Here is a 21634-nt window from a genome sequence, read left to right as displayed (position 1 = left end):
ATCACAATAAATAATCAAAGTTCTTACCTTGGCTTCTGGTCAAGATGGCAGAGTAGGTAAACACGGTGCTCACCTCCTCCCACAACTACATCAAAATTAGAACTACTAAAGTACAGAACAACCATTATTGATAATTACCTGAAGTCTACCTGAATTGAAGTAAGTCCTTCAATTAAGGACATACAGAACAAGACACCTCCAAATTGCTAGGAGGGGCAGAGACACAGAACAGGCTGGTCCCACACCCATGTGTGGTGGTTAAAAATCAGGAAGGATATCTCAGCTGTAGAGGTACCCTCCAAGGAGCGAGGGACCCTAGCCTCCCCAGGCCTAGGCTCCCCAGGCCAGGGTTCCAGTGCCAGGGAGAGAAGTCCAAATAACTTCTAAATGTGAAAACCAGCAGAGATTGTGGCTGAGTGAGACAGAGGGCTGCTGGAGTCACAGACATTCCCCTTAAAGGGCCCACACATGGATTTACTGTCTGACAGACTCACTCAGTCTGAGCTCCAATACTGGGGCAGCAGCTCGAAAGTCGCCAGGGACATATGGTTCCTGGCTGCAGGGTGAGGGCTGGAGGGACAGCCTTCTCCCAGACAGAAGTGCTGGCATAAGTAACAAAGGTCCTTTTCGAACCCTCCCCCTACCCAGGCAGGTGCCATATCTGAGTCTCCATCAACCTAGCTAAAACCATTTGTCTTGCTGTGGTAATCCCCTGAGACTGCAACCAACTTTCAGGTAATCCCCTGAGACTGCACCCCACCCAAGCTGCTTACAGTGGCTTTTCCATACAAATTGCCTGTCTTGGCTCATGCTGTGGACTTTCCTAAAATCTCTCAAAGGTTACAAAACACAAACAAGCTGCATGCCCCATACCTCTTGCTGTGCAGCCCCAAGCCTGGCACTAGTGGTAGCCAGGCTCAGTTCACAGCTTTGCCTCTCCCATGCACCTCCAAGACCAGCACAGGTGGCAACCATCTGCAAATCACCTTATAGCTCACACCAAGTGGCCCTAGGCAGGGCACAAGCAGTGGTTGACCTTGGCCTACAAGAGTGCCCCTCTCAAGAGGCCCCCAAACCAACACACCCTGTGGCCAGTGCCAAATTACAACAGCACCACCCAACCACCTCCACAGCAACACACAGGAAGGGCAGACTAGGCAGGCACCCGAGCCTGACTACAGTGAATCCTGCTTCATAGGGTGAGCCCTTGCACAACAGCTCCTCCACTGTAGTCACAGCCAGTCCTCACAACCAATCAGCCTGAGGGTCAATCCCTCCAACTGACATGCAAACAGGAACCAAGGCTCAACTACAGCAGGAGTGCACACACACCCCACACAAGGGACATACCTGGAGCACCTGGCTCAGGTGACCAGGGAAACTGCATCATTGGGCCACACAGGACACTTACTACATAAGGCCACTCTACTAAGACCAGGAGATATAGTAGCCCTACCTAATATATAGAAACTAACACAGGGAGGCAGCCAAAATGGGGAGACAAACATGTCCCAAATGAAAGAACAGAACAAAGCTTCAGAAAAAGAACTAAAAATGGAGACAGGGAATCTGCCAGATGCAGAGTTCAAAAAACTGGTTATAAGGATGTTCAGTGATCTCAGGGAGAACTTCAACAAAGAGACAGGAAACATAAAAATGGGGATAGAAAACATGAAAAAGAACCAGACAGAACTAAAGAATACAATAACTGAAATGAAGAATGCACTAGAGGGAATCAACAGTAGATTAGATGAAGCAGAGGATTCAGTGGTTTAGAAGATAAGGTAGCAGAAAACTTCCAAACAGAACAGCAAAAAAAAATAAATACATAAAAAAAAAAAAAAATAATAATGAGGACACTTTAAGGGGCCTCTGGGACAACGTCAAACATACCAACATTTGCATCATAGAGGTACCAGAAGGAAAAGAGCAAGAGCAAAGTATTTAAAACCTATTTGAAGAAATAATGACAGAAAACATTCCTAACCTGGCGAAGGAAATAAACATACAAGCCCAGGAAGTGCAGAGAGTCCCAAACAAGACGAACCCACACCAAGAGGCCCACACCAAGACACATCGTAATTAAAATGCCAAAGATTAAAGACAAAGAAAGAATCTTAAAAGCAGCAAAAGAAAAGCAGTTTCCTACAAGGTTGTTCCTATTAGACTATCATCTGATTTCTCAAAAGGAAATTTGCAGGCTAGAAGTGGTGAAAAGCAAAGACCTACAACCAAGATTTCTCTACCCAGCAAAGCTATCAGTTACAATTGAAGGACAGATAAAGAGCTTCCCAGACAAGAAAAAACTGAAGGAGTTCATCACCACCAGACCACTATTACAAGGAGTCTTAGAGGGACTTCTTTAAGACAAAAATAAACAATAAAAAATATAAATAATAAAATGCAATAACTACATCTCTGTCAATAATTACTTTAAATATAAATGGATGAAATGCTCCAGTCAAAAGATAGGGTGGGTGAATGGATAAGAAAACAAGACCCTTACATGTGCTGCCTACAAGAGACTCACTTCAGGTCGAAAGAGAGACTGGAAGTAACGGGATGGAAAAAGATATTTCATGAATATAGAAATGAAGGGGAATAAAAAGCTGGGATAATAATACTTATACCAGATGAAACAGACTTTAAAACAAAAGCTATAACAAGAAACAAAAAAGGACCCAGTAATCTCACTTCTGGGTATTTATCCGAAGAAACCCAAAGTGCTACTTCAAGGGGACGTATATATGCATATGTTCATTGCAGCATTGTTTACAATGATCAAGCTGTGGAGGCAGCCTGGGTGTCCATCAATGGATGAATGGATAAAGAGGAGGTGGTACATATATACAATGGAATATTGCTCAGGCAGGGAAGGAAGTGGGTTCTTGCCACCTGTGGCAGCATGGGTAGAACTGGAGGGTATTGTGCTGAGTGGAGTGTCAGAGAAATACAGATGCAATGTGATTTTGCTGATATGTGGAATCTAAAGAAAAAAATAAACAAAACAAATAAAGAAACAAGCTCGCAGATATAGAGAACATTTTGATGGTTGCCAGATGAGGAAAGAGTTGGGGAGGTGGGAGAAAAAGGCAAAGGATTAAGAAGTTCAAACTGGTTGTTACAAAGTAGTCATGCTGCTGGGTTATAGCATAATGAATATAGTCAATAATATTATAATAACCATGCATGGTGTCAGGTGGGTACTAGATTTATTGGGGTGACCACTTCATAAGTTATAAAACTATCGACCACTATCTCCCATGAACTTAAATACAGAAACCCTCCACAAAATGTTAGAAAATGCAATGCAAACATTTATAAAAAGAATAAGATATTATGACCAAGTGGGATTTATCCCAGGTATTTAAGACTGGTTCAACATTCAAAAATCAATCATTGTAATCAATCATGAACAGGCTAAAGAAAAAAAATATATTAATTAACATAGAAAAATCATTTTATAAAATTTGACACCCATTCATGATAAAAACTTTTAGCAAGTTAGGAATAGAGGGGGACTTCTTCAAATTGACAAAGAATAGCTACAAAAAACAAAAACAAAAATACAACAACATATAGTTAACATCTATCTTTCATCATTAAGACTAAATGTTTCCCCTAAATTCAGGACAAAGACAAGACTGTTATTACTTTTACATAACATAGTACTCCAAAGTTCTCTCCTTTTTTGAAGATGACATGATAGTCTGCATAGAAAATCTTAAGGCATCAGTAAAAAAACAAAACAAAACAAAGCAAAAAACCTTATAGAACTAATAAATGAGTTCAGTAAAGTCTCAAGATACAAGATCAACCCACAAAAATTAATTATATTTCTTGTACTAACAATGAATATATAGAGGGTAAAATTTAAAAAGCAATACCACTTCTAATAACTCCAAAGAAAATGAAATATTTAGATACGAACTTAACCAAAACATGTACAGGATATTTATGCAGAGATATACAAAATGTTAATGAAAGAAATCAGAAAAGACCAAAGCAAATTGAGATATGTACTGTATTCATGGTTTGGAAGACTCAAACATAGTAAAGGTGTCAATTCTTCAAAAATTCACTAGGTTTAATGAAATACCTATCAAAATTTCACAAAGTGTTTTTAAATTGACATAGACAAACTTATTATAAAATTTTTATGGAAAGGCACAAGCCCTCAACTAACTAAAACAATCTTGAAAAAAAAGAGAAACAATAACATGAGCTGTATCACTCTTCTCATATTAATTCTTACTATATGTGTACCATAATCAAGACCGTGTGTATTATTAGAGAGACAGAAACATAGAACAAAATAGAGAATCCAGAAATACACTCACACAAATATGCCTAACTGGTATTTTACAAAGGTGCAAAAACATTTCAATGGAGGAAGGACAGCCTTTTGAATAAACGGTACTGAATCAGTTGGACATCTATAGCAATAAAAATGAACATCAGCCTAAACCTCACATTTTATGAGAATTAACTCAAAGTATATCATGGACTTATAGTTATCTATTTTAAGTGTTAAGAGTGTAAAACAGATAACTATAAATTTGTTAGAAAAAGTATAGGACAAAATGTTCAGAATCTTGGAGTTGATAACAAGTTCATAGAATTGACGTGATTCATAAAAGGAAAGAATGATATATTAGACTTTCTGTGCTGTGATAGAGTCCTGTTAAAGGATGAAAAAATAAGCTACCGACTGGAAAATAATAAAAAAATAATAATTGTAAGTCATAGATCTGACAAGGTATCTGAAATATATAAGAAACTGTCAAAAGTCAACAGTAAAATAAAAATAAAGAAATACAATTAGAAAAAGGGCAAAAGACATTAACAGATATTTACTGAAAAAGATGTGCAGTTGGCAAATGAGAATATGAAAAGATGCACAAAGTGATTAGCCATTAGGGAAATGCAAAATAAAACTGCAATGAGATGTCACTATACACCTATCAGAATTACTAAAATGAAAAATAGTGACAACACCAAAAGTTGGTGGGAATGTAGAAAACCCAGATCATTCATACATTATAGATGGGAATGTAAAATGGTACAGTCAATCTGGAATACAGTTTGGCAGTTTCTTACACAATTAAAATTGCTCAAATTCCATAAGACTTGACACCTATACTCTGGCAGCACTTATCTCCAAGAAATGAAGACTTATGTTCATAGGAAAAAACTTGTACATGAATGTTCATAATAGGCTACTTGTAATAGCTAAAAACTGGAAACAACCCAAAAACCTTTAACAGATGAATGATTAAATAAGCTGGTATATCCATATCATGGAATAGTACTTAGCAATAAAAAGGAACAAATGATGGGTAAACAGAACAACTTGGATGGATCTCCAGAGAATCATAATGAGTGAAAAAAGTCAACCCCAAAGGTTATATACTATATGACTGTACTTATGTAATGTTTGTGGAATGATAAAAATACAGAAATGGAGAATAGATTTATGGTTACCAGTGGTTAGGACAGGGGCAGAATCAGGAGATAAGTGGGTGCAGTTATGAAAGGGCAACACAGGGTGATCTTTGTAGTGATGGAATTGTTCTGTATCTTGACTTTAGTGGTCACTTGAATCTACACGTGTGACACAATTGCATACTGTGTTTCCCCAAAAATAAGACCTAGCTGGACCATCAGCTCTAATGCATCTTTTGGAGAAAATTTAGTATAAGACCCAGTCTTATTTTACTATAAATAAGACCGGTCTTTAATATAATATAATATAATATAATATAATATAATATAATATAATATAATATAATATAATATAATATAATAATATAATATAATATAATATAACACTGGGTCTCATATTAATTTTTGCTCCAAAAGACGCATTAGAGCTGGTTGTCCAGCCAGGTCTTATTTTCAGGGAAGCAAGGTAGAACTAAATGAAGACACATGGAAATGGATGGTGGTGATGGTTGCACAACATGAAGGTATTTAATACCACCCAACTGTACATTTAAAAATGATTAAGATGGTAAAGTTTATGTAATGTGTATTTTACCACAATTAAAAAAAAAAAAAGCATTGAGAGATTAGCAGGCCTATACATTTGTGCTTCCCAAGCAACCTATTTCTTTTTCAAATTTCTAATCTCTCATGTAACAATATGTGATACTACTGTGTATGAACACTATGTGGTTCTGGCCACATGTGACACATGAGTTCAAAAGCATCTCAACTTGTCTATGTACTTCTCAAGGTGAGAAGTCCCTCAGTCATGTTCTTAAATGATATCACTGGGATATACAGACTCTTGAGGTCTGTAGTTTTCTTATCATAGATAGACTAGTACCAAAGTGTTTCATGAACCACATTTGGGCAAGTGTCCGAATTAAACCTTAGATTTTTAGCCCTGTAGGAACTTGAAAAAGAGAAAGTTCAGACCGAATAATTGCTCCAGGATGGTGTAGTCTGCCGGTTCAGGAGCAAACACCAGGGCTCTCCCTAGGTGTTGTAGATATGGGTCCTTTTTGTGGTTACCCATGCTCTGAACTTTCTTCTGAGCTTCTGAAAGATCTCTCCTGCTGGAAGGTGAAAATGTCAACACTTGGTTTCTCCGCTTCCTTTTCAGTTGGGCTGTGTGCTTTGCCTTAATTTTGCTCCTTCGATGTATCTTCCCCAGCGTCGAGGGGCTGTTGGGAATATGAAGGGCACTGTGATGCAGTGACCACACGGTCCAGGGCGTGGGGCTGCACGCCTGCAGGGCTGGTGGTGTGTCCGGTGGTCAGTTACAGACGGGCTTGTGCCATAGGCCTCAGTGTCTGTATTCCCCAGCTGGGCAACAGTGTCTGCACTCGCATCTGCATCGAAACTTTGGACATCGTCCTGGGCTATGTTCCCTGACTCTGGTTCCCCAGACTACTGTTCATGATGTTCAAGGAAAATAAGCTGGCAGGCACAGGAAAGTAAAAAGAAGAAAAGTAATGTCATTAGTCACACCATTGCCAAAAAATAACATTTTAGTGAATTCCTTTTATGTATGTTTTCTGTGTAAGAATATTTTAAATATTATTTGACATTCTGCTTTTTCTTCCTCTACATTCTACTATTTCCATTTAGTGGCAACTGTGTAAACATGATTTTGAATATTTGCATAATGATTTAAATGTACCACCAATCTGTAATTGTTAGTAACTTGGACAATTAATGTTAAGTAGGCATTTATGTTATTTATTATTTACTTATGTGTATAATATTTATTATTTTTATGTACAAATATGAACCCAAAATGACCCATAATCTTGTCAGTCAGATAATCCTGGTTGGCATTAAAAATTAATAAAACCCACATGGTTAGAAAATTCAAGTTGAAAACTACAGAAATGTATAAAAATTTAAAATGGAAGCTCCCCTCTCCCTTCTGCACCCTTGATCCTTTTCCCCGAAACTAAGCACTGTAAAAATTACATTTTTTTCCAGAATTTTTTTTTTATTTCAGTAGCTACATATATGAGTATGTATCTCCTTATAGATTTAGTTTTTATTTACACAAGAGTCTGTATTCCCCACACTGCTCTGCACCGTATGTTTCTCTATTAAGAATCATTGTTGGAGAACTTTGTGTAAAATTTTTTAAAGTGGTGCATCCCTTGTTCTACAAATGTGCCTGCAATTCCAGATCTGTTAGTCAGTCTTGCCTGACATATCATCGCTTCTGCTGCTGGGTTCTTAGATATGAGATAAACAGGTATGTAACTCATATGTCTACAGGTCTCACCAGCCCACATTTCTTCAGCTCGTAGCTCCTACCTGTATGCTGGTAAGACCTCTAACCCTCCACCTCCGTAGTCTTCCCTGTTGTTTGGGGAGGGCTGTTCTCACACAGGCTCACAGCCAAACTTCTTTAGCCTCTATTTCCAGTGCTTAAAGTTCCTTAAAAGCTGTGCCTACCACTGCCCTGGGGCTGAGGCCCTGAAAGTCCCCTCTTGCCTGTCCAGGGCATTGTCTTCCAAGCTGCAAGCTGTGTCTGATCAGTTTGCTTGGAAGCACCATGGATTTGCACATACATGTGTACACAAACATCTGTGGGTATGGGTGTACTCAAAACCATAACACACTGTGTTAAGAGTCAGTTCCCTCAGATGCTGGCTTCTTCTATATAATGACTGTCATTCTGCCATATAACCATCTGTGTTCTTGCTCACTCATGTATGTGCTTATAGTGTTGTGTGACTGTCTGAACACTTGTCTGGAATGGAGGAAGCCTTTGTGGGACTGCAGATGGTTATGCCTTTTGAGTTCCTGTATTTTCCATGGAGGGACAGTGTATTCTCACAGTGGTAGTTGGGTACAAACGGATTGCATTTAGATGAATGAGAAGGTTATTTGACCTATAACCTGAGTTTTCAGGATGTATGTCTCAAGGCAGAAAACTTGTCTTACGAAAAAGATACATTGGCAAGAAAAAAAAAAAGAATGAAAGAAAGAAGGGAGGAAGGGAGGAAGGAAGGAACTAAGAAAGGAGAAAAGTCCATCTCTGTTCACTCACATTGGAAGAATTAGCCAAGTCCCACGTCCTGCAGATTGAGGGTCAGCGGCGTCATTGGCTTTGTATTCAGAGCCATTGTGACACTGCTACTGCTGCCACCTCTGCTGTCACCCTCTCTTCCTCTTCGTTATGGCTGCTACTACTGTCATTGGTACTGCCATTCCAGATTCATACTAAATGAATCAAGTCATCCAAAAATTTGTTTGAGTCACACATTGTGAAACATGAATTTGAAACGACTTCCTGAGAAAGCCTGGGTGCAGAATACAAATATTTTGAATGGACTTATCTTAGAGTTGTACTGCTATATTTCCTTGTCATTTTAAAACCCTTAATACGAATAAATTGTTTGTACAGTGGGGCTTTCTTTTAATCCTTAGATAAGAACTATATGGTCTGAAAGCAGAGAATAAAAACATGAATGATAGAGTCCGCAGTGCCCACTAGCAGACCCTGGCTGCTGCTGCTCCGGGGCAGGCGTTAGAATCGGCTGTGTAGCGTGTTTATTTCAGGCTGCAGATAGTGGATAAAAGTGGCTGGTAGGTTGCCAGCACATGACTGAGTTGCCAAATGGAGTGTTTAGTACTTGTTACATTTGATTTATATCACAAGTTCTTCCCATTAACAGTCTACTGGTGATAACCTACTTGGCTTTTCATGTGGTTACTTTGAAACAGCCACTTGACAACATTTGGCACATCACAAAGTTGAATACTGAATCAAGGAGTGAGTGAATGATTACATAGGTTCCGCCGTATACTGATACGGTGCTTGGTGCAGAATGGGCACCCATTCTGTTCATTGAGTGAATAAATCCTGCATATGTTTTTCTGATTCATTGCACCATGATATGGTCTATGGGTTTGAGACTTAAAGGGCTCGTGAAAGGGATAGAAATAGATAGAAATACTAGTGCTTATGTGTCCTAAGGGCTTGCATTTGTTTGGAGAGAAATATACTGGTCATTTGTATCACCAATTGAAATACAAATTTGAATTACGTGGAAGAAGGAAGGCCTCGTGAAAACAGTGTCGATTCCAAGTCAAAATATAACCTCATAGTACTAACGATTTCCGTAATCTCAAGTCTTTTTTTTTTTTATTTTTTAAAAAAAAACAAGTCCCCTTCAGCAATCCTGGCCCTGGCTATGTACTGAAATATGGTGATCTTTATTTTCAGATTGAAAACTTGCAAGAACAACTTAGGGATAAAGACAAGCAACTGACCAACCTGAAAGACAGAGTGAAGTCCTTGCAGACGGATTCCAGTAATACAGACACTGCCCTGGCGACGCTCGAGGAAGCTTTGTCAGAGAAGGTGAGCTTGGACTATGAAGTGGGGCATCAGACTGATGGGAAAACAGTTGGGAGGACATCATCCAAATGCATTCCAACATGCCTGCTCTTCTTCGTGCACTGACACGACCCCCATCCCGCTGGGCCCCCCGCCCCCACAGCCCTCGTCAGTAGCCTGGGCTCACCGAGGCCAAGCGTGCCTTGTGGAAATGCACACCTGATCTGTCACGTCGTCCTGACCCTGCCTAAAACCTTCACTGTTGTCACTGTTCTTAGGATGATGAAAAGTGGAATCCTTAACCCAGCTCGTAGGGTCCATCCCTTCGTCTGGTCTGGCTCTTACCTGACCAGCTACCTCTCTCTCTGCCTTACTTCTCCTTCCCTCCCACCTTCCCTCCTTTTCCCTTTCTCCCTCTTATTCTCCTCCCTTCCCTCCCTCCCTCCATCCTTCCCTCCCTCCCTGTTTTCCTTCCTTTTTTTCTTCCTTCCTCCCTCTTTCCTCCCTCCCTCCCTCCCTCTTTCCCTCCCTCCCTTCCTCCCTTCTTTCCTTCCTTCCCAGCCTCATCCCACACTTCTCCCTTATTCTCTGTGTTCTAGCTATACTGGTCTTCTAGATTTTCAAGTGCACCATGGTCCCTCCTGCCTCAGACCCTTGGCATGTGCTATTACCGAGTCTAGAATGTTCTTTAATTTCTGCAGACTTAATTCCTTTTCTTCTGAGAGGTCAGTTTCCTGAGAAGATATATTGCACAGTAGTTATGAATGTGAATGTTGGAGCCAGACTGCCTGGGTTCAAATCCTAGGTCTGACATGTACTACTTTGGACAAGTAACTTTTCACTTCTTCAGTTTCTTCATTTGTAAAAGGGGATAATAATAGTTCCTCCCTCAGTGGATTATATTTGGAGAACGTGCATTCGTTCTCCATGAGAACGAATTGTTGAGAAGTGTTGAGAACAATTGGTATCATAAGTTATAGGTGTTGTTACTGTTCTTTTATTAATCATTTCCTCAGGGAAGCCTACCAGGTAAAATCCTCTTTTATGGTCTCATAATACCATGAACCTCCCAGATCTCGTGTTACAATCTTAATTGTGCTTTTATCCATTTTTCTGTGATAATTGATCTCCTCTGCTAGGCTCCAAGCCCAAACAATGGACACATGTTTTGTGTTATTTGTGCGTGTTAGCGTACCTTCCCCTGGTGTCTGGCATGATACCTGCGTGGAGGTGTGCTCCGTGGGTGTTGACTGAGTGAGTGCCCCCTGTGTGACGGGTGTGGCTGTGGGCACTGCAGATGCAACCTGGAAGAGTCCTGGCCCTCACGGACTTTAGATTCTAGTGGAGATGAAGGAGAGACAGACAATAAATAAGTAAAATAGATGGGATTTCAGAGGTTAAGTAACTCTGTCTCCCAGGGCCTCAAATTTCCCATTTGTGGAATGGGGGGGATTAGATTAAATGGCCCCCAGGTTCCCTAAACCAGTGTTCCTGGAGGAAGGCTTCTTGGACTTCTGCTTCAGAATGAGCAGGAGGTGCCTGTTGATCATCTAAATTAGGCCCCGTCTGCACCTCCTGAGTCAGAACTTTGAGTAGGGCCTGGGAATCTGCACTTTACCAAGCTCCCCTTGTCATTTCAGTGTACACTCTAGTCTGAGAACCACTGATGTATGCTTAATATATAGAAACAAACAAACAAAAAAGTCATATTCTATGTATGGCTAGATAGTCTTCATGTTCCTGTTAAAACATACGATTATAACTCTAGGATTAAGTTATAAGATAAAATATTTTTATTTGAAGACTAATAAGAGTAAAAATGATGATTTTTAGGGGAAAGATATTCATCTCTTTTCAGTTTTCAAGAATGTATTACCAAAGCTCTGTGCAGTAATTTTGTTTGTAAAATTTGAATGAGGACATGTTGGTTCAAAAATTATTAATGATTATGTAGCCCTTTTGCAGTTTTTGAGTGATAGGATGTCAGCCTATTTGTACCTCTTAATTTCTTTCTCCAAATTTACAGAAGTAAACATATGCCATATAATTTTCCACGTTGTAGATTCTTGGCAGGGTTTTATCTCTTTTTTTCCCTGGCCCTATTAAGGTTTGATTTACTCTAGTTTAAATCCCAAAGAACTCCCAAATCTGAAACTACTCCCTTTATTTAAGCACTTCCTTTGAGACCAAGGGCATAACTGGGGAGGAAAGCTGAGGTCCGTGGGAGTCTGCCCCCTCAAACTGTCTCCACTACTTGATAACTGCATCAAGTGGGCCAAGCCTCTTCTGTCAGTGTCTCTCAGTACCTTATGGTCAAAATGCACGTTTAAAGTAGCTGACCTCTAAGTTCCACTCTCGTGTGGAACTACCTTGCCGATAACTGTTCAGTTTGCCGCTCTGTAATCTCAGGCACGTAAAATCTGAATTGGACCATAGATGAGGAGTGAAGAACTTAATTGCCTTGGAAAAGAAGGCCTGGCAGGGAGCACAGATGAGGGACGTGGGTTTGGGGTGATGAAGTAGGGACTGGTGGCAACTGTGGTGAGCTGGAGAGTCCTTGACCTGTCTTAAAACATTCGAGTTCATATTTTTAAAAATCACAATGCTTAGGCCAAACAAAGTAGCTCTGTGGGCCAGCATTGAACTGTGAGGTGTTAGTTTCCAAACCCTATTTGCATTTTTTTTTTCCTTTCACAGTAATAAAGAATAAAAACAAAGAGCAATTTATTTAGAGGGAATTTTCAAAAGCTGCCATCATCGCAATGCTAATGTATTTGAAAAGCACAGACAAAAGCATTGGATAGGAAATGGCAAGGTTGTCTACCATGGGACAAAGAAGAGTAGACTTAAGTATTTTTTCCAGTGGGTGTCAAACTTCTCTGGGCATCCAAACAATCTTATCATGTAGGGAGCTTCCTGAGTTCAGTTTCCTCGTGATTCTGATTTGGTTGCTGTGCCGTGGCGCCCAGGAACCTGTGGTTTTTAACAAGCAAGCCCAGCAATTCTGATGCCAGGGAGGACCACACTTGAGACACACTAAACCCAGACTTTTTCATTGTAAAGGTGCGAAAAGGGCTCAGTGAGGTGACATGACTTGCCCATAAATGCACTTTGGGGGCATGTGCGCCACCATTCTCCATTTCTGAGCCTTGGGCACATGTCATTTGTCAACCATGGAACAAGTGAGCTTCTCATCCCAGCACTCCAGGAAGTCACTTACACTCTGTCTAAGGTGGCCCTCAGCTGGGACTTTGTTGTCTACCCTGGATTATCCAAAGGCCACTGGGCTCACATGGGATAGAATAGGACTAAAACTCAAACCTTCTGATCTTTGTGCTTTTGTCATTACTGTCTCCTCATTGGCCTTGCCCTCACAAGTTCTATTTTTATCCGCGTATAATAGATCCTCTGGAACAAAACATGGTGCAAAAAATAGCATGATTAATTAAAAACCATGTATTCATAAGAATATTAATTATTTGTTGTCCTTTTGGCCAATGAGTAGAACCCATTAGGCACTATTCACCATCCCACTTAGATTATTGCACCCCAGAAAAGGATGTTACTCCTTTTAATTTCCAGGAACTTATTCCAGTATCCAAAGTGTGCAAAAAACAATGCTACTAGCAAATTAAGATTGAGTGTGGCTTAATTCTAGGATTGACACACAGGAGCTCAAGAGATAGACCCCACGGTATTTATAAAGCTGGTCTCCCAAGCCTTGCTGTAGCCACATAGCAGATAAGCAGTTGAGAAAGCCAGATAGCAGAGCTGGAGGCCACTGCAATCCACTTCCCACCCAGTGATAAAGCACAAATAGATTAGACCTGTGCAGAGCCAGATGAGTGCACAGGGAACACTTGCCAATGCAAATAAGACTAAAACAAGAACACATTGTTGGAATTTCTGCAAGTTAGTTGTTAATCAAGTAGATCATGGCATATTAGGGCTTTTTAACACATGTTTTTGACATCTGGCCCTCTGCGGCTGACAGTTAAATTAGTTTTGTGATTGACGGAGAAATATTTTGGAGTATTGAATCATCAATAACACTTACAAACATTATACTGCTTGCTGATTTTTTTTGTCATCGATGCCCAGTCAATAATACAAGGGTTTAGAGCAAATCAACCTACTTTCCAAATGACTCTGACACCTTCACCTTCTGGATGTTAACACACATACTTAATTTTACTTCCCTTCCTTTGAAGACAAGATCATCCCGAATTTGAGTTCTTATTCTTTCGATCAGCCTTTTTAATTGCCTGTTGTGTGCCAGACAGTTAGCTTCGCCCGTTGGATTTGAGTGCTGCCCTTGGAAAAGCTAGGCTGGGAGGATGGGCATACAGTAAACCACGAAAGGGTGCTGAGTGGGAATGAATGCCACATGATCCGGCCAGAGTGATGCCTGGGAAGGTTTCCAAGTAGTGAGGTGACACGGTCAGTTTGGAGCTTTAAAAATATCACTCCAACCGCCATGTGGTAGAAGCGATGAGATGGAGAGGGCCTGGTAGCCGGGTGACCAGTAGCAAAGCTTTTGCAGTAAGTGTAGGCAAAAGGCTGCAAGGGCTCAGTTGCTGAAATCGTTAAAAGTCCTTGAGAGACTTATCACGTACTGAGGCCATTTCCTTTTATAGATCATAGAATTGTCCACTCACCAGTGTCGCAGACAAAGTAAAATAGGACTGTAACTGGAATCAAGAAGGAATACATAGAGGCAATTAATAGACTCATTTGTTCTGTTTCCACCCCCACTGTTGTAATAATATACTTCATTGTAAAGTAGTTTTAAATAATTGCAAAACAATAATGGTGCTTTTTCTCCTTGAAAGCATTAAATATATAAATTATTGTCATTGGAGTAGAACAGTTGCTTCCCTGGGGGAATTTAAATCACAGACTAAGTGTTCAAACTAACTTCCCTCTGCATTAAGCACTATTTTACAGTTATCTTATGTATCAGGCATTGTCTTGTTCTATGTACTTAGAAGAATATAAAATACAATATCAGGATACTTACATGTCCTTGTACCAATATTTTTTAATATGGCCATCCAAAAAAGAAGTTCAGACATGTGTTGAATGATTTGAAATAAATTTTAGAAATCTAACTCGCCCTTTTCCCAAATGAAATTTTCCTTAAAAAAAACAACAACCAACGTTCTTATTTTGATTGCGGTAAGGTTCCACCATTTTGGAAACATGTCTACCAGAGTACTGTTTTCATTTCATTATGAAAGTCAAAGGCAGGCAGGTCCTCAGATCTTCTTGAATGGCTTCAAGCATGTGTTGGTGGCAATGTGGTCTCATGGGCTTGGCAAGACTAAGAGAGCCCTGGACACGAGGGTGGGCCTTCTGTTTATGAGCTGGGTCACCTTGGCTGAGGCAGCCAGCCTCTCTGAGCCTGGGTTTCCTCAGCTCTGTACTGTTCCCAATGGCGGTAGTTGAGACCTCACAGCTGTGAGGAGCCCAGATAAGTGTACACATCACAGTGCCTAATATGTAGTAAGCCCTCAGTAAAGGGAAGCCGCTTTGTGAACTTTGCTGACATTTAAGCAATGTTTTGGAGTTTCTCCTGATTGCCAAGAAGCCATTGAAAACATCTGGAAGTAAATAAACATCTCTAGACACATTGGAGAATCACTCATACAATGAGCTGATTCTTTATTTTATTTCGACTTCTCAATGTGAGTCAGCCATACGTCTGGGAGTGCCTGCGTCCTGCTCCACTTCTGTCCCCTTTCTTGTCAGAGAAGTCTCTTCAAAAACCAAGGAAAGTCCTTTGACATCAAATGGGAAAGCCAGGCAATGATGGTTGAGCCAGGAGTTTGCTTCTGCTTCTTCCTCTTGCCCGTACAATGTTTGGGCGAGTCTAGAGTCGTGGTACCCAAACCTGCCTCTTCTGGAATTGCTCTTGAAATTGTCTAGGTACCAAAAACAGCCTCAGAGCTTTGAACATTAAGGTCCTTCGCAACCCTGTGATGCCAGCTCTTATTAACAAGCTGAAAAAGCTATATTGATGGTCTGTTATACCTTTCTTAAAAACCCAGTTTTGAATATCTTGAGTGTGTTGATTCCTGTAGAGAACTCTTACATTTATTGCCTCATTTCATTTTTTATACATATATATATAAATTCTATATACATACATTATTTATATATATATTTATATATATTTTATTGGGGTGACATTGGTTAGTAAAATTATATAGATTTCAAGTGTACAGTTCTATAATACATCATCTGTGTATTACCTTGTGTGTTCATCCCCCAGAGTCAATTCTCCTTCCATCACCACATATTTGACCCTCTTTTCCCTCTTCTACCACCACCCCTCCTTTACCCGCCTCATTTCTTTTCTTTTTTTTTAATTGAAGTTTATTGGGGTGACAATTGTTAGTAAAGTTACATAGATTTCAGGTGTACAATTCTGTATTACATCATCTATAAATCCTATTGTGTGTTCCCCACCCAGAGTCAGTTCTCCTTCCATCACCCTATATTTGACTCATTTCTTTTCGTAGCATGTCTTGGCACACACACTGATGGGTTCTCACCTCTTCTTTTTTGACAATTGCCTCACAGGAAAGAATAATTGAGCGTTTGAAAGAACAGCGGGAGAGAGATGATCGGGAAAGACTAGAAGAGATAGAATCCTTCCGAAAAGAGAACAAAGACCTGAAAGAGAAGGTCAATGCTTTACAAGCTGAACTGACTGAAAAAGAGGTGAGTCTGGAAAAACCAGTGAACCACATTGATAGCCCGGTATTCATTGTAGCCTCAAGAGACTACAGTTTGAGGGACTGTGTGAGGGCTTCGGAAACATAGTTACCTACCCTTTGTAAAGCTTCCTGAATTCAAAGGAAAATATTTACTGTAACTCCTTTCATTGGCGATGTTCTATGCTATCTTCTCTACTCTACTAACTGCATACAATGTAGCTCCTTGAAAATCTTGTTGTTTTACCACATTCGTGTGGCTTAGGGAATTCTATATTTTTTCAATATCCCATGATCCTCTGTTGGAGATAACAACGACAGGATTGATGATAATAATAACAGTTCCACTTTACTGGAGGCCTTTTACATACTAATCCTTGTGTTGGTTGTTTTACATTCATCTGTGCTTTTCAAATGGATCCCTTGATACCCCCAGGTTAGGGTGATATCATGCTGGACACAAGGTACAGGTTAAATGTGGCTATTCTTCTGGGACATCATTTTCATATTATAGTAAATAATTTAGAACAATATTTTTCATGCTAGAGCAAACATGGAAACAGAAAGCAGATCTCATCTGTGTTTTTTCCAGTCAAACAATATACTTCAATGCAATTTTTTGCTTGAGGGTTATGGAGAGGATGCTTTTGGCTATACCCCCCATACGCTGAGGGATACCTGTAATCCCTGTAGTGTACTTGGAAATACTTTGGTGAAAAGGTTTGCGAAGCAGCCATGCGCATTATTTTATTCAATTTCCAAAACTCTGGTACATGTGCCTTGTCCACCCTTGGTCCATTTACCCTTATTTTTGTCCACAGGAAATGGCCATCTCCTTTAGGCCCCTCACCCTGCTGGGAGACTGCATACCTGCACATCTCCCAGCTCCAAAGTATCAACTCAACCATTGGGTTTGGTAATTCTGTATAAATTTAAGTACTGTCTACATTATGAATCAAAGAAGGGAAGAATTGAGTAATAAGGGTTTCGAAGAAACTCAGAAACAAAATTTATACAGCTTAAATTTTAAGTTTTTAGAGAGGAGGTGAGTTTTTTGATACGGAAATAAAGAATGTAAATCCCCTTTCCACTGTTTCACTGGTAAACCCCACTTGGGGCCTCTGTAATTATTGTAGTTGATATTTGACAGAAGGCATGGAAACTTTGACCTTATTTGCAGCATTCTTCACTGATTTCAAGTGTCATTCATAGGTTTACACCTTAAAAATATATGTGTATATACACACACACACACACACACACACACTTCTAATTGAAAAGAGATTTTGACGTGGTGGAGCATAAGCATTAAGTGAAAATAATTTTGGAAATAATGCCTACATTGTATGAATTTCAGACTGGCATTTCAGCAAACATTTATTGTTCCTGTATAATAATGCGCCTGCCACTGGGCTGGGTGTATCAGTTAAGCTTCCACAAGAGAAACAGAACCGTGTTAAGAAATGTTACCATGTTAAGAAATTTATTGCAAGGAATTGGCTTACAGAGTTATGGGGGCTGGCTAGGCAAATCCGAAATTCACAGGGCAGGCCATCAGGAAGAGCCGGCTGGAAACTCGCAGACGGTAGATGACGCTGCAGTACACAGGTGGGATTTCTTCTTTCTCAGGGCATCCTCAGTTCTACTCTTAAGGACGTTCAACTGATAGGCTCAGGCCTACCCAGATTATGGAAAATAAGATCCTTTACTTCAGTCATCTGATTGTAGATGTTAGTCACATCTACAAAATACCATCACAGCGACACCTAGATTAGCATTTGATTGAATTACTGGGGCCTCCAGCCTAGCCAAGTTGACCCATAAAGCTATCACACCCAGCAATTTAAAAGTTGTAAAGAAAACAACACATAACTGTTGCCAGCAGGGAGCTTATAATTTAGATGGGGTGATCATAACCTTCACCAGGACAAAATGCCTGGAGTATAAGGTCCTTTATTATTTCTATGGGAGTGACATGATAAAGAGTATTGATCTTTGAGTTGGAGACCTGGGTCTGAGACCTGTATCTCCCTTTAATACCTGGGAACATTGGAGAAGACACTCAGCTCATTTGAACTTCAGTTTCCTGACCTGAATGAGAACGACTATCCTGTCTCTCAGAGTTATTAGGAGCAGGGTTGTTGGCTGGCTGATGATGGGAGTCTCTTTATCAGCAAGGTTATTGCAGAGCCCATGAAGTAGCCCAGACGTAAAGAATTAGGTAACATCATTTACTGAGAGATAATTGTGTTCTTAGTGGCTTTTCTAGGTGCTGCAAATGGATATAAAGGAAATGCACAGTGTCTGATTTGGGTAAAACCTGAACATTGTAGTCACATAGTTAGATGTTGCTAATCATTTCATGTTTGGTGATGGACAGTGTCCTCCTAGCTGGCAAAGTTGTGTTCCACGATCTATGCAAGTATTTATTCCTTTAGTTTTTGGAGTTCAGACAGTACAGGGAAGCTCTTAGTTCCTGGGTGTGACTGATGAATGGAACAATTCAAGGTCACCCCATCACTGAGTTGGGGAGATTCGTTTTATCTGCTGAAACTGGATTTACAAAGGACTAGAACATAAAGCCTACTCTAAATTTTTAAATAAGTTTATCTTTGATTATACAGAAGGTATTTGAAAAACCACTGGTCATTTTTGCGTTAAAGAAAGGGAATTTGATCAAAAATTAATAGGATGTTTCTTTTATACTTGATTTGCCCTGGGAGGGAGGGTGGGAAAGCATTAAAGTCAGTATTTTCTTTCGTATTTGTCTTAGAGCCTGTACGACCTCACAGTAATAAATGTAAATGGAAGGTTCAGGGTGTCTGTTTTACCATGACATGTAAAGACCAGCTTGGGACTTACATCATTACCATGACTTTGAGACATGAAACATGCATTTACTGACCACACCATTTGGTCACATTTGATTCTATTGCAATTAGATCCTGCTTGGTTCTGTAAGCTGGCCAACTTTAATTTCCTGGCCAGAGCCGACTATTGTTACCTTAGTAAGACTATATTTACCTTTTCTGTCTAATGCACACTTTATTGCTATGTATAGAATCAATGTATTCAAATGGAAGACATTACTAGTAGAAATTGCAGTGTTTTACTTACTTGTGTTCTTTTTCTTTCAGTCTAGTTTAATAGACCTCAAGGAACATGCATCTTCATTAGCCTCAGCAGGGCTGAAAAGGGACTCCAAATTAAAATCTCTAGAAATAGCCATTGAACAAAAGAAAGAAGAATGTAGCAAATTGGAAGCACAGTTAAAAAAGGTAAGTGAAACCTAAAAAAGAAAAAAAAATGCTCATTTTACAATGAATTATAGAATGGGAAAGGAAGAGACATTTTTCAAAAGAAACAAACCCCTTATCTTTTGCTGTCTACTGACAAAAGAATTAATTAAACACTCTTAACTTTATTCCTAAGAAGTCTGCATCAAATCTGTCTGTGAACCTGAAAAATTATCTTAGTTTCCTGTCTGAAAAAACTTGAAAAATACATGAAAATAGTAGTGGACATGAAAAATATTATAAAAACCAGCCATTACTCTCTGGGTAAATCTTAACTATCAAAAGAGATAAATGGAAATTTTTGCAACAAACTAAAGAATCCATGGGCTTCATTATACTTTGATAAACTTTTGCTACTTTCAGAAATAGGTCGATTTTCTATTGGAACTTTGCAAAGTTTACCTGACAACATGAAATTTCTAGAAGTTCACCAAAACAGTCAAGTCTCTAGAACATCTATGGGATGACTATGTATATTTGACCAAAAATGGCCTTACTCTCTAAGAAAGCTTGTTTTATGTTGAAGGCTTTGGAAAAGAATGCAGGATCTTTACATTGAAGCATTAACATGTTTTCTCTGAACTGAACATTTTTGTGGAGTACATTTCCAGTCATGCATCGTTCCCTGACTTTTTCCCTGTGTTGTTTGGTATGTCTGCATTCATTGTTCACGTAAAACTCATAACATTATGAGTTTAAGCATTTTGTTTCCCTTTGACAACTTATAAACTTACTCAAAGGAGATGATAAGAATCTAAAAAATGAAACAAAGCATATAATAAAATTTGACTACGTATAATTCATAGCACATTGGAATGGTTATTTATTTGCTATAGTTATGAAAATATGACAGGGATGATAAGGGTGTGAAAGCATCATATATCTGTGGAGAAATTATTCTGGATATCTTAAAATTTAATATGCTATTTTATATGATGCAATATATAACTGAAATGTGATTATACTGTGTTCACTTTACCATGGAATTTTAGGAAATTGTCATGAGAAATTTCACACAGTAATGTCTCCTTACCAATACAGCAAAAGATAAATGCACAGATCAAATCCCTTTGCAACAAAACAGCAAAAAAATCTCTACATTGCAAAATCTATTTCCCAATCCACTCACCCTCTCATCTTTTTCTAAGCAAGATCTAGTTAAGCAGAAATCTTGAACAATAAATAGAAGAATGTAAATTGCCCATTTGAGGGTGTTTAAATGGAGATTGATTTGGCTGTTTATGCACTGGGTGTATGATAATACATTCTTGGCACATATAAAACCATGTTCGGCAATGTGTTATACTTGCACACTCATATCGAGACAGGAACTTGTGAAACGTACTTTTTATTTAATGAACAGTTTTGTGATCATAAGGCAGGCTTAAGATAGCCCTGTGAAAGAGAGAACTTCATTGGCTCCTTACGGTGGTCCTTTGTATTATCTTAGCTCAGTTGCATTGTGCTGAGTCCTGAAGAAAAAAAAACCTCACATGGACCTGGGCATGAAAGATTGCCTTCACCAACTCTGAGGAGCCATTATGGGGATGAGGGCACCCCTTATGTTGTTTCTGCAGATCCCCACTAGACACCCTCCCTTTTAGCGAAAGTCATCAATGAAATTTGAAACCCTCTAGTAATTAAAAGGAAGAGGTTTACGTATTGATGCTTATAGTTCCATGTATATGACTTGAATAGTTTAACAAATCAACATCTGTGCAATTCAATTTAATTTCTTTCAACATAGCTATGGTTCGCCCGAGAAATCACTTGGAGTATGTGGTTTCCTTTCACTCACA

The 21634-nt window shown here is 39.4% G+C and overlaps 1 protein-coding gene across 14 annotated transcripts in view; it reads left to right on the top strand.

The window, feature by feature from the left end:
* Positions 1-21634, top strand: part of ERC2 (ELKS/RAB6-interacting/CAST family member 2) — a 923425-nt gene that overhangs the window by 414973 nt on the left and 486818 nt on the right. For all 14 annotated transcript variants that reach the window (XM_033133186.1, XM_033133187.1, XM_033133185.1 and 11 more), the window contains 3 exons: positions 9707-9844; positions 16406-16546; positions 19677-19817. In XM_033133186.1, the coding sequence (XP_032989077.1) occupies positions 9707-9844; positions 16406-16546; positions 19677-19817 (420 nt within the window). The remainder of the gene's footprint in view (positions 1-9706; positions 9845-16405; positions 16547-19676; positions 19818-21634) is intronic.

This window comes from Rhinolophus ferrumequinum, chromosome 17 (assembly GCF_004115265.2).
Source record: "Rhinolophus ferrumequinum isolate MPI-CBG mRhiFer1 chromosome 17, mRhiFer1_v1.p, whole genome shotgun sequence".
In the NCBI taxonomy this organism is placed as follows: domain Eukaryota; kingdom Metazoa; phylum Chordata; class Mammalia; order Chiroptera; family Rhinolophidae; genus Rhinolophus; species Rhinolophus ferrumequinum.
This window is presented reverse-complemented; position numbering and strand designations above follow the sequence as displayed.